General features: G+C 35.6%; 1 protein-coding gene across 50 annotated transcripts in view; it reads right to left on the minus strand.

Moving 5' to 3' along the window:
• Positions 1-6,987: 6,987 nt before the first annotated feature.
• Positions 6,988-14,119, minus strand: part of PTPRD (protein tyrosine phosphatase receptor type D) — a 2,321,819-nt gene continuing 2,314,687 nt past the window's right edge. For 49 of the 50 annotated variants that reach the window (XM_032290736.1, XM_032290738.1, XM_032290724.1 and 46 more), the window contains 2 exons: positions 12,563-12,698; positions 6,988-10,702 (listed from right to left, as the gene is read on the minus strand). In XM_032290736.1, coding sequence (XP_032146627.1) covers positions 10,634-10,702; positions 12,563-12,698 — 205 coding nt within the window. In that variant the 3' untranslated portion in view covers positions 6,988-10,633. The remainder of the gene's footprint in view (positions 10,703-12,562; positions 12,699-14,119) is intronic. The other variant, XM_032290753.1, reaches the window with a different exon arrangement.

Consider the following 14,119-nt stretch of genomic DNA (forward strand, 5'->3'; position numbering starts at 1 on the left):
TGTAACTGAGTGCTTCTGTGTTGAGTGTGTACATATTTAGGATAGTTAGCTCTTCTTGTTGGATTGATCCTTTTACCATTATGTAGTGCCCTTCTTTGTCTCTTTTGATCTTCGTTGGTTTGAAGTCTATTTTATCAGAGACTAGGATTGCAACCCCTGCTTTTTTTGTTATTCTTCATTTGCTTGATAAACCTTCTTCCATCCCTTTATTTTGAGTCTGTGTGTGTCTTTGTATATGAGATGGGTTTCTTGAATACAGCACACCAATGGGTCTTGACTTTTTATCCAGTTTGACAGTCTGTGTCTTTTGATTGGGGTGTTTATTCCATTTACATTCAATGTTAATTTTGTTATGTGTGAATTTGATCCTGATATTTTGTTACTGGCTGGTTTTCTTGCCTGTTACCTGACTCAGTTTCTTCATCGCATTTCTGGTCTTTGCCATTTGGTGTTCTTTTGCAGTGACTGGTACTTGTTCCTTTCCATGTTTAGTGTTTCTTTCAGGAGCTCTTGTAAGGCAGGTCTATTGGTGACAAAATCTCTCAGTAATTGCTTGTCTGTAAAAGATTTTATTTTTCCTTCACTTATGAAGCTTAGTTTGGCTGGATATGAGATTCTGGGTTGGATGTTCTTTTCTTTAAGAATGTTGAATATTGGTCCCCATGCTCTCCTGGCTTGTAGGGTTTCTGCTGAGAGAACTGCTCCGAGTCTGATTGGCTTCCCTCTGTGGGTAACCTGTCCTTTTTTCTGGCTGCCTGTAGCATTTTTTCCTTGATTTCAGCCCTGGTGAATCTGACAATTATGTGCCTTGGGGTTGCTCTTCTTCAGGAGTATCTTTGTGGAGTTCTCTATATTTCTTGTATTTGAATATTGGACTGCCTTGCTAGGCTGGGGAAGTTCTTCTGGATAATACTCTGGAGCATGTTTTCCAGCTTGGATTCATTGTTCCCGTCATATTCAGGTACACTGATCAAGCGTAGATTAGGTCTTTTCACATAATCTCATATTTCTTGAAGGCTTTGTTCATTTCTTTTCACTTTTTTCTCTTGTCTTGCCTTCTCTTTTTGTTTCATTGAGTTGAGCTTTAATCTCATATCCTTTCTTCTGTTAGATCAATTCTGCTGTTAAAACTTGTGTTTGCTTCATGTAGTTCTCATGCTGTGTTTTTCAACTCCATCAAGTCATTTATGTTCTTCTCTAAGCTGGTTATTCTAGTTAGCATTTCAGCTAACCTTTTTTTCAAGGTTTTTAGTTTCTTTGCTTTGGGTTAGAACGTGTTCCTTTAGCTCACAAGAGTTTGTTATTACCCACCTTCTGAAGCCTGTTTCTGTCAATTTGTTTCACTCTTTCTTGGTCATGTGTGTTACCCTGTTGATGAGGATTGTGATCCCTTGAAGGAGAAGAGGCATTCTGGTCTTTGATGGTTTCATCTTTTTTGCGCTGTTTTTTTCCCATCATCGTGGATTTATCTAGCTCTGATCTCAGGGAGCTGCTTGATGAGGTGGTTATCTGTCTGTCAAGGTGCTACTGGGTTTCCAAGGACTCCCAATGTTTTCATTCTGAACATCGGACTCCCAAAATGGAAAAAAAGACCACTGGCTCTCTAAATGTCTTGAATTCACTGCAGCTTGAGAGAGAGGCTTGCAAACATAGGACAAACAACAACAGCTCCCTGCCTGTTTTTCACAACTCTGTGATTAAACGTAGCAATTGTTGGTCAGAACACAGATTCCTGCTATTTGGAGAACAGGGTCTCTTTTTTTTGTTCATCCTGACTGCTGTGTACATGTTACTCCAGGAACACATGCATAGCTGCCATTGGGCTGAGGGTGGGGGATGGGTGTCTGCTACTGTGCAAAGAGCTGAAATGCGCTAAAATTAAGTACAATTTACTGTCCAAGCTTTCTCTTTGAAGTTGCAAGACTTCCATGGACTCCAGAATTCCAAAATAGTTATGTCATATTCTGTCAGTGCAATTTTTTTCTAGATAGGGAGAGAAATTACTAGGGCTTATTCCACTGTCTTCCCAGAATCCTCTTTAAGGTTTCTGTTTTTTACTTTCTACATGACATGTTCATAGTCAACAGACTTCGTACTTTTAGTTAATTGTCTCCCGAATGATATAAATCTAGGATTTATCCAGCCATACTCTCATGCTTGTCTGTTAGCCAATAGCCCACAGTTTTGAACTTACTTGGATATAGGTTAGCAGCACAGTCTAGAATCAGGAAACACACATTTTTTATTTAACCTATGTGCAGTTCAAACCCAATACTTGAGCTTTCATGACCTAACCCATAGTAAAAAAAAGTTCCTATGTTTTGTCTATCTCCTCTATCTCCAGTTCTCAGTAGAAAGAAAAGGTTTATAATAAAGAAATCAGGAGACAAAAATGATTTTGGCTGCACCAAAATTAAATAAGAAAAATTTATGTAATAAATGTTAGCCTCATTTAATAGCTTACCCAGCTATGAATGAGTAGTCCCTACCCCATAACAATTATATGTAATTGCATGTCATTCCCAAGATCCTCCGAGGTTTAACAGTGAGCTGGAACCTGTATATCAACAAACACAGCTAAAAACTTGATTTTTTTGTTTTACATTTTCATCAGTAATTTTCAGTTTAACCCTATGATTACATGCCTGCCAGCTGCCCAAAAGAATAAGTGGTCTGTAGCCTGGTTAGCAGTTCTTCACAATGATGCTTATCATTAGCTGGACATCCTTCTACATTTCAACTTTAAGGTCTTTAAGTGGAATTTTAAGCACAGTTTTGTTTTTTTTTTCCCTCTCATTTTCAGTAATGATACAGAGCAGATATTCACCATCCCAAGTTTGGTAGGCTTTTATATTTTTAAGACTATTTTAGCCATGTGTATACATGTGCATAGGTAAGAGTCATTAATAAAACTGTATTAACATATAAAAAAGGAAAAAAGTGCATGAAAGTAAAGGTACAGCTCCACAGTTTACTAAAAAGCAAACACCTTTGAAATGACATGTAAGGAAAAAAAAAATTACCAGTACAACAGAAATTTTCTTTTTGTCCTCTTAATCAGTACCTACCTTTCTGTTCCCCAAAACTACCAGATATTATATAGTATACATTTTTTGTGTATGGCACTTTTTGCTGAATGTTATGTTGGCCAAACTTATTCACTGCTGTGTAGTGTTTCATTGTGTCATTATAGCACCATATATTCATCCATTCCGTTGTTGACAGACACCCATGTTGGAGTTCTTGTCTGTGTGATTAATAAGGCAATGGACAAACTGTTATTTATGTCTCTTGTTCACACATGCATGCATTTCTACTTGTTACATATCTACAACAAGTATAGCTACTGAATAAGATATGCTAACATTCTACTTCAATATGTAATGCTCGATAATATTTCAGAGTGCTTATAAAATTGCACTCTAGCAAGCAGTGTGACAGAAGTATTACTCTACATTTTCACCAACACTTGACATGGTTAATCTGTTAAATATCAGCTGTTCTTGTGTGTAGTTGTGTCACATTGTAGCTTTAATTTGTGTTTTCTTGATTACTTGTACAATTGAGTAGTTCTTCACGTAATTTTGAGCAATGTAACTATCCTTTTTCTGTGAAATATCTATTCAGGCCTAATGCCTGCTTACACTGAGCATTGTGGCTTTTTCTTACTGATTTATGTGACATGGAACCTTTGTTACAATGGGTAATATTGGTAAGAGTTGAAGCACTATTCTCCTTTCAAATTCCTGTTGTAAATGATTTGTCCAGTGCTTCTGTTTAAATCATTTTGCTGGACTTTTTCATTGCCTTTCAAATAACCAACTTTTAACTTTAATCTATGTTGCTATATTCTATTGAATATTTATTTTCAATTTCAGTATTTTTGTTCTTTTGTCTTTTTTATTTCCTTCTTTCTTGAGGGGTAGTTAGCTATTGGTTTTCTATTTTGTAAAAACCAAGATCATTAGATTTTAGCCTTTCTCATTTTCTAACATATGCATTTCAGCCTGAAACCCCAAAATTATTTTTAGAGTTTCGCAATCTTAGAGCTGAAATTTCTTAATTGCATTGTGATTTTTTTCTTTGACCTACTGACTATTTAAAAGTTATTTCTTAATTAGTACATAAAGAGTTTTCTAACCACTTTAGTTATTGATGTCCAGCTTAACTATTACTGTGGCCAAACAACGTACTCCATATTATTACAGCTTTTCGAATATGTTGAGACTCTCTTTAAGGTCCAATTTCTAGTTAATTTAGGTAAATGTTTTAAATGCTCTTGAAAATAATGTATGTCTTTAATTTGTCAAATGTAGTTGTCTACGTAGCTCACTTAGGTAAATTTTGTTAGTAAGCTTGTTCACATCTTTTATACCCTTACTGAAGTTTTACTTGGTTGGTTCATTTTATCAGTTAATGAGAGAAGTGTTTTAAAATCTCCCGTAAGTGTTGTGAATATGTTTGTAGCTCCTTTAAGTTCTATTTTTGTTGTCTACATTTTGAGGCCATGTTAAGAGGTTCGTACACACACAGAATTGTCACATCTTCCTGGTGGATTGACGTTTCTTTTCCATTGGAAATGGACTGTTTTATTATTTGGTAATGCTGTGGTCGATTTTACTATAACTCAGTATAGCTTTCTTTTGGCTATATTTGCATAGTATAGTTTTGACATCCTTTTACTTTTAGCAGTCTCATGTTCTTACAAGGATTATTTAGCTAGGCTAAAAATATGTATCTTTAAGTTGAGTAGACTTCATTTACATTTGCGGTAATAACTGTTTTAAATTTTAAATCTATCATAGTATTTACATTCTATTTGCCCCACCTGTCCTAGGTTCTCTTTTCTCTTCATTCATCCCTTTGTAAATCGATTTTTAAAAAATTATTCCATCTTCCCACATATTTCAAAGCACCCACAGTGTGCTATTTTGAAATAGTTATCGTAAAAATTTAAGAAAATGTACAAAGTGCAGCAATAAAATTTTATCACACAGTATCATTTCATAATGGTATTTCTTTCAAGTACTTTCTTTGTTTCCAGCTGTGTACATAATTTTATATCCTTTCTTGAAAAGGATATTACAGTTTTTAATGCAGCCACATCTTTTTTCGAAAACATTATTTAATAGTGAAATGCTAATGCATTATAAATGGCATTACGGTGTGTATGTAAAATATATGTAAAATTATGTGTAACATATACAATACACATATGTTTTGTATATGTAAAACATTTTTACATACATACAATTTTACATATTTTAAGTCTCTGCACTATTCAGCACAAGATTTCACAGGTCTTTGCCTACTATATTTCCTTAAAATTTGCAGACAAATTTTAAATATTATAAAGTTAAATATTTTTCAGATTTATAATTTTACACATGATTATAATTGGTAAAATTCTCACTATAAAGTTTAGTCATGGATACAACTAAGTGTAAGTGTCCCAAAGTTATAATTGGTTATTAACTAATACGGTGTAACTTACAATTTGTTGTTAATGCTGTGTGTGTATACATGTATAAAATCAGGTATTTTGCTGTTCTTCGTATTCCATCAGATGTCTGTTTAAAGTTATGAAGCACAAAGTCTCAAATCTGATACACTTTGAACTTTTTGTCCCATTTTTACATAATCAACAGGGTAGTCATATCCGCAGAAGTAAAAGCCCATTAGGTGAAGTGGAAAAACAGAGGAGTCTGATCGATCATTCAGTAACAGTAGTTCCAAAATAATGTTTGGATAATGGAATTGTGTTATTCTGTTACTATTTTTAACAAGCAGTTTCAACATTACCAAGCACACCTGTGCTTTGCGTTACCTTAACTAATTAGGCTGATCAGCAGCCAGTTGTCGGTCCCATTATATTCATTGCTGTTTGGCAAGGGGACAGCTACCTTAAATCCTTCTGGAGGTGATAACTCAATGCACACGTTCTTGCCTTCTGTCCAAACTTTGCATTCCTGAGATGATCACTTACCCGAGACAGGTTCAATTAGGATCAAGAAGAATCCGATCCATTCTAGGACTTTGGATTGTGTTGTTGGGGGAAGGGAACTCTTCCACTTGTCTGCTCTGTGGTGTTATGATCCCAAAGCTTCCAGGGACCACAGAAAGGGAGTTGAAAACTGACACTGTGAGAGTAGAAATCAGGCTGGATGGTGGGAAGAAACATTAAGTCCTGAAGGCATCACCTGAGCCCTGAATCCAGTTATGCTTGAAGATGATGTATTTCTACTCTTTTAGTATGAGTCCATTCCTTATCTTTTAGTATACAAGTCAGTAAACACCTTTCTTTTCCTGTAGGCCAATTTCAGTCAGACTTTCTGTCACTGACAACTGAAAGTCCTAACTTCAAGGATCCTACACATTGCTTCATAGCACTGGTCCAATGTGATGTTACTATCACTTCAGGGCCAACCTCTCTCAGTAGGCTGTAGTCTGTACGCAAACAGCAGCAGCATGTCATTTGTTCAGAGCTGCGCTTCCAATACCTAGAACTATTCTGACCCATTATTGGTACTTGATAATATTGAATGACAGAATAAATAACCCAAATCAAGTATTTTCTTAGCCATGTTCCCAAAGTTATTAATAAGTTAACTCTATGGAGCTATTTTTATGTGCTTGAAAGTTAATTCAAGGTGAAAATACATACGTACATACAGATGTACATATAGTTGTGCACTTAAATTTCTATATAGTCATCTTCCACAGATCTAAAGATTGCCCATGATCTCTGATATGAATGAAAACAATCCTCTTTCTTTGCTCTGTGAACTTGGAAAAAATCTATTTCTCTGAGTGTTGGCTTGCCAGTGAAAAGTGCTTTCCTCAGGGTAGATATTTGTGAACAGTAGTCTCTCGGTAAGCAGAAATGTTACTAGTACAAGGAACTAACTAGATAACCAGAAGAGAAGAGAGAACATATACTCAGTTCAAAACCAAAGTGCTTGCATGGACAAAAGCAAAGGCCAGGGCTGCATAACACTGACATTTTTATTAGAATTCATTTGTAACAAATGGAACTTGTGTCAGCAAAGAACTGATTTTCATACAGACTTCTTTCGCCACCAATGTAACGAAGTAAGAAAATAAAAAGCACGCCTTTCATTCTGTAAAACATTTACGCGTACTACTAATTAGAGGTAATTGTATTTTTTTAACAAGCCATTTTACAAGTTATTTTTTTAAGTTTTTCAGTCTATGCATCCAAAACGAGAGCAAAGAACACAACTGTTATTATCTTTGTAAAGACACTCCAAGCTGGGATGGCAAAGCCACATAACGGATGGATAGAATGGATCTGTAGCCTTCTGATCTCTGCTGGAGTATCAGGGCACCCATAAACCCAAAAGGAACCAAAACCCAAAAAGAAAAACAAAAAGGGGATTAGAAATAAAAGGAAGGACTTGAAGCAAAACTGAAAATAAACAGGAAAGAAAAAAATACGTGCATTTTTTCCCTTCCTGTTTCTATGTCGTGTTATTTACATACACACAAATGAATTTCCGAAGCAGTTTCTTACAGATGGGTTCAAGTAATATCATTATTGGGTGTAGAATCAATAGGGCAGTGCATAGTACAAAGGTATAGAAAGTGCAAAGTTCCCTAGAGGCCCTTCCCTCCCCTGGCTGTCCTCGCCGTTGTCTAACCATGCAAATCATTTTTAAAAAAGAGCTAAAATAAAGTTCTGTACAAATCACTTTTTATATATTTTGATTTTTTTTTTACCATTGTAACTAATTACAAAATTATACATAACTACACGTACATAGGTAAATAATAGCACCGTACTGGTTATGATGATGAAAATAACTGGAAACTTGAAAGCTTGTGGTAATGGCAGATAAAGATGTTTACCTGGGAAATTAAAACTCGAATGGTTGTACAGAAAAGCACAGAGTGGAATGCACATCAATGACAGTAAGGGAGTTAGTTCTAGGAACAGCTCCTGAACAGTAAGATTCCTGCAAGTCTCCGCCTCGTTCGTCTACAGTATGCATCCCATTCATTTTCTTCTTCTGATTATTGTCATCTTTCCCTTTGCCAAATGGGCAGTTTTTGTTTCAGGGAGAGAAGCTGCTCATTGGCCAATCATTTCTGGTGTGCAATGCTCCATCAGATTCTACATGTCCAACAAGGCATGTCTAGATGAGGCAATGTCTGTCTGACCCCCTTTGTTTAACTTAAAGAAAAGTATAGCACTGAGTAATCTGGCACTTGGATAAATCTCCAAAAGATACAAACTAAAAGAAAAGGATAACAGACCCACATAGTGCACATTCTTCTCTGGTTCTGATGTAGGTTAGAGAGTCTCATTCTGAGGTAGCCTTCTAGATACTTTTTTTTTAGTATTATATATATTTTCTTTTTCTTTTTTTTCTTTTTCTTTTTCTTTGTTTTTTACAAAAGTGCTCAAATACAATGCTTGCAAGTGTTTGGTCTCTTGGATTTCATTCTGCTAGCAATGGGAAAATGTGGAAAATAAAAATCCTTCCATGCAGAACATCTATGAAGCTAAAATTAAACCAAAGTAGTATACTCATACCAAAACTCTTTAAGAGTTCCTTGGATATTTTGAGGATTATTTAAAATCATGTAAAATGTGGCAAACTCATGCCATCATCCATGGCTTCCTATAGAAATTATGTTGGAAGAATTGGGGGAGATATATATATATATATATATATATATATATGTGGTTTATTTCCCCTTTTAGAAAAATCCTAATGGAATATCAAATATATTCCAAAGTTGCCAATGACACTTGTTACTAAAATAAGTTTGGTGCAGTTACTGCATGTTCCAGAGCAGATTTGGAAGGGAATATAAATAAAACAAGTAGCTTTTTCTGATGTTGACAATTATAAAAGGAAGAAGGGCCCTGATTATCCAAGTGCTTTGGGCTGGTACAATCACTAACATCCCCGACTTGGCTGAAAACTAGGAATGCATATTATTCAAAGAGTTTTTGTACATGTGGTAAACAGATAATGCTTTAATAGAAAGAGTAACAGATACAAACAGTGAATGGAAATACGAACCAAAAGCTCAAAGGAAATGCTATTAAAATAGGCATCAATTATAAGGCACTCTAAATGCAAAACTAAAACCAAAACGAAACAAAGTACAGCACTTCCCAGGAATGCTGTATGCCACAAAATGTTTCTGACTGAACAGAGTAACATGAATTTGGCTTTGCCCCTGTTACATATCATAAATGCAAATTTCATAGCACATACTATAGACAATATACGATTGAATACACTTTTTTTAAACAACTTGATAGGCTGATATATTACAACATTCTCCCCTCCTAAAGGGATATGCACTGACCTTTCCCACATGCACACCTCTTAGCTATTTAATAATTTTTATTGCACTAGAGTGTTAGAAATATTGAACTTTGTTGGAAGCCTGGCTAACGAAACAGAATTTGTGAATATGATTGGGTGGGTGGGGGGCAGATTGGGTAGGAAGTTAGGGGGTGAGGTTTGACAATCACTGATGTGCATTCCTCGTTTCCCTTAAAAAAATGAAAGTTTTGTGATAGTAAGAAATACCAATGTGTCATAAAATTAAGAATAAATGGAAAGAGATGTTTACAATAGCTTTTTTACGTTTAAAAAAAACCAAATAATGGAAGAACTGACTGATAGCTGTATCTACTTTTTGTGTGGACAAACTGTCTATATATACATAGACACCCGTATAAAATATGGATATATATGTATATATGTTAGCAGCAACTTTATACTTTGCGCCTCCCTGTTGATTCCAAAAACAAAACAAAATAATAATTCTCTTTATTTGAAGAGAATGGGTACGTTCTCACCAATCAAAACAGAACAGAAGTGTAAAAGTAATATATCTGACGAGACTGATACTGTAGATTGAGTATTGCACAAAAATGTGCAAATTTTCAAATTATTTGAGATTTCTACAGCAAGATATTACAGATAACAGTTCTACAGCTTAAAAAAACCTACGATTTGGAAATAAAAAATGAAGTTATGTCACTTTTTTAAAATTCACTTTATCGAATGATACATTTTGTTAAAAAAAAGTTTACACAGTTAGAAATGAAGCACAGGTCAGCAGTATCTTTACAATACTAAAAAACTAAATCAAGGACTTTCTTCTTAAACATCCCCCCCCCACTTTCCCCCTAAAATGTTATTATGAGCTGTATGGTGGGAAGGGGTGATGTCAAAGCAGAGTCCATTTCATTGTGAGAAGCCACACTGGCACCATCTTGAGCCAAACTGCAGCCTTCTGGCAATTTCTCCTTGCGCCTTTCAAGCAATCCTGAATAAGATGGTGGTTCTTTGCTGTGATGTCTTCTTCCCTTGATTTTGAATCCTTGAGGTATCTGTAAATAAAATCCTTCAGATGCCTCATCAGTCAGGATTCTCTCCATAATTATTCAGGTTAGATTATTAAACTGTGAATTCTTGGTCCACCTGTAATAATTTGTTTTTAATTTGTTTTGTGTGTAATAGTCCCACTAAGTAGTTGTTAGCTAGAAGTTAAGAAGGACTTCTCAAGTGCCCTGTATGGCTCAGAGGAGACTCCATGGATATTGAAGGGCCTGTAGTAAAAATCCGGAATGGGTCAGGGGTTTCTACGTTGCATAGTGGTCAAAGCTGCCCAGGTACTCTAGTGCGGCTCGATAGCAAAACTGATACTGATCCTGTAGGAGACAAGGAATGGGGAGAAACAGAAGAAGGGACCATGAGTATACTTTAATAGAAAAATAAACGTCAATATTGGATAACAAAATTACATCTATATAGGGGCAAAATCAGTACTTTCGTCAATCGATTTCATCCTATGACCAGCTCATTACAGTGAACGAAGAAAGAAAAAGTAGCCACATGGGGTGTTTATTAACGTACCGATCAATTTGACTAAAATTATCTCTCAATTCCAAGCAGTGGTAGGTTGAGTGAACGTTACCTTCCCAGACAAGTGTTTTCTAAGTAGTAGCACAAAATGACCACCAACTGAACACATAAAGTTCTTACGTGCCTTATAAGCAGTTAATGATCAAAGTCATCTTTTACAATTATCTGCTTATTTGTGTTAACTAATTCTCAGTTTAAATATTTAAAATGTTTAATATTTGTGATAAATTATTCTGTTTAACTATTTCTCCGGACAAGCTGCCCTGAGAAAAAATCTGGATTTATCTTCTGAGCTACTGCCAGCAGAATTTTGAATTAAGGAAAAACACGATTGGACAGTAGAGCCTGCACTGAGAATCCCTCACAGTCGTTTACGATGTTCATATGTAAGTGAGAGAGACAGCCAAAAGGTAGCTGGTGCGGCACACAAGTCCATTTACACAGGGCACTGGACTGCCAAGCTTTTCATCCCTGAAAATGGCATCACAAGATTGGCTGCCCACATCCAAAAATACCTGTGAATTCAGCTCAATTCTGTGTGATTGCTAGCTGTCTGTTTCAGAAAGGCACACACTAAAACAAAACATGACGAAACATGGCCTTTTTCAGACAAGAACACTATTATACTGGAATAAGTCAAAGTATTGTTGGAGAGATGGAAAAAGATGGTTTATAGATCTCTTTAGGGATGAGAAAAAGTAGGCTTTTTCCCCATAAAAGAAACCTATTTTCAGTAGCCAATCGGGCTGAAAGTAGATAGTTTCTATTTTGCTTAAATGTGCATTTTCGTACAATGCAAAATAAATGGTGTTTACTTTCCTGTCTTGTCACAGTAAGTTGCTTGCCTAAGTGTTAAGGCTTTTTAAATGTCCAGTTTCCTTCTGTCACCCCCAAGACCCGTTAAGTTTGTCAGGCTGACACAATGTTTTGAGTATTGCAAGTCAAATAGTTGCACTGGTTTGAAATCAATGTTTGGCAGATACTGTGGATGATAAATTGAGGAGCACATATAAATTGTAGAATTTGGTGGCCTTCTGCAGAACATAAACTCTATCGTCAGTAATATTATCTTTAGATATGAATGCTCAAGAGACCAGGCTGGCTCAATCATGAACTCATATCATGATGAGAAATATCTAAATTTCCGTATTAATTATTGGCATATCAAATGAGGGACAAATAGAATCAAAATGTTTTGAACGGTCATTGTTAAGACATGCAATATAGAGCTGCTGATACCTCTGTAGGCATACAAAGGGAGAATGAAGAAGTTAAATGGACTGAGATTATATTATGTACTAAACATTATGCTTTCTATATATTTGTATATAAATTGTATACTATAGGAATATGAATATGATGAATTTTGTGAAATTGCCATTTTACTGGTAAAAAATGGTCCAACAGTGAAATTTAATATAGCTCAATCTAACATAGAATCTCACATAATTTCTGTGGCAACACTAAGACATTGATAATCTCACCCCATTTAAAAAAGGGAGGAAATGAGGTTCAAAATTATTAAACAGTTTGATGCTTGCCCCACGGTATGTATTGTCTGGTGTTGAGAGAGTCTGGGTTCCAGGAGGTCCTGGCTAGCAAAACGGAGGCTTCCGAGATGTGAAAAATGCAATGGATTTTCTCACCTCTGTCTGTACCATGGCTGGCCGTTGTGTTCTTAACATTTTGACAGTCTGGAAGATATCTACGACTCCTTCATATCTCATTCTTTCCAAAACAATGCTTAGTGTTATGAAGACTCCAGTTCTTCCCACGCCAGCGCTGCCACAATAACAAAAGCATTGTTACTGGGTGAGGTGCGCACCGTCTTGGCCACATTTGCTTGGGGGTGGACATACTGCTACTGGCTTCCACGTTCCACGTTTCTCCACAGCATGGAATTTGGAAGCTGGTAGCAGAATGTTCAGGAAAATGTGGCATAGTATTCACCAAATGATTACTCTTGGGATAGTGAGTTATAACAGCATGAGCAGTAAGTCTGATTAGGAGTAAGTCTGATAAAAGTCTTTTCAATAGGGACTTATACCATTTTAGAAAGACCAAGGAAACATAACAAATGAAAAAAGAAAGGGTAAACAACATACAGCTTCATATAATTCATGGAGCTTCTAAAATTCAGAACTTGCCTCCTTAACGTCTTTAAAGTATGAAATAATTCAGACCAAGGTGAATGAATTTGGCATGAACTTTTCTAGCACTTTATTCACTTTTTATAGTTACCTAAAATATGTACGTGATGCCCCATAACCTAGACATATTTGTTTATAACTATTCAAATGTTCATATTGGTTTTATTATGAGAAAGATTCTATAACAGCGTATATGTGTGTGTGATTTTCCCTCTGTCTTCAGGAGAGTTTATGATTATCCTATAAGTGTATGTACAGATGAAGTAATTACTACATTGCTTTCTTATTTCTTGAGACTTAACAACTTTCAACAGATTCTCACAGGGGTAACTAATCTTAAAAAACAATGGTTTTTTTTTAAGATTAGATCTCTAAACTTACCTACCATTTTTACATGATCAGCAACTGAAACCCTCAGAACCTTTCTACCACATTAGAAAGGTGTTGAGTTTCTCTCTGCTGTCTTAACTGTTTTAAGATAACTCCAGAATCTTCACATCGGCAAGAAAGAAAACCAATTCATAGCTTTTGTGCATTTAAGTAGGAAAGCATCTGGAAGTTGAGGTAATGCGGAATACAGTGAATAATGTGAAAAATCCCTATATTTCTGGATCCAAATTAAACAGCATGTGTAACACTTGGGCATGGGCTGTAGAAAATAGATGGATTCATTTACTGGAGGATGTGGCTGACAGGCATATATAAATAGTGTGTCCCTTTATAAACGGGATTTCTACAGTCTAAACAGAAATGTTAAGTGAGCCTTTAAAATCCATGCGCAGACAGTCTTTAAGAAGTGATTTAAGATGTCCAGCAGCCGTGAAGCCTTTTGTTAAGATGAAACAAATGACCTTGAAGGTCTCTTTTAACCTTGAAAGTCTTCTAGTTGTGAGAAACTGAGATTTCTAATCTCTTTGTTGAATGGTCTGGGTACTCTAGAGCCTATCTTAGCATGATTTGATAACTCGAATGTAACAAAAACATTGGGTTTCTGTCTTTGTACTAAGTATTTTCAACAAAAGAATGGATACTGGACTTACAGGTTTTAGATTT

This window comes from Sapajus apella, unplaced genomic scaffold (genome assembly GCF_009761245.1).
Source record: "Sapajus apella isolate SASKATOON/1434 unplaced genomic scaffold, GSC_monkey_1.0 scaffold24, whole genome shotgun sequence".
Taxonomy (NCBI): Eukaryota; Metazoa; Chordata; class Mammalia; order Primates; family Cebidae; genus Sapajus; species Sapajus apella.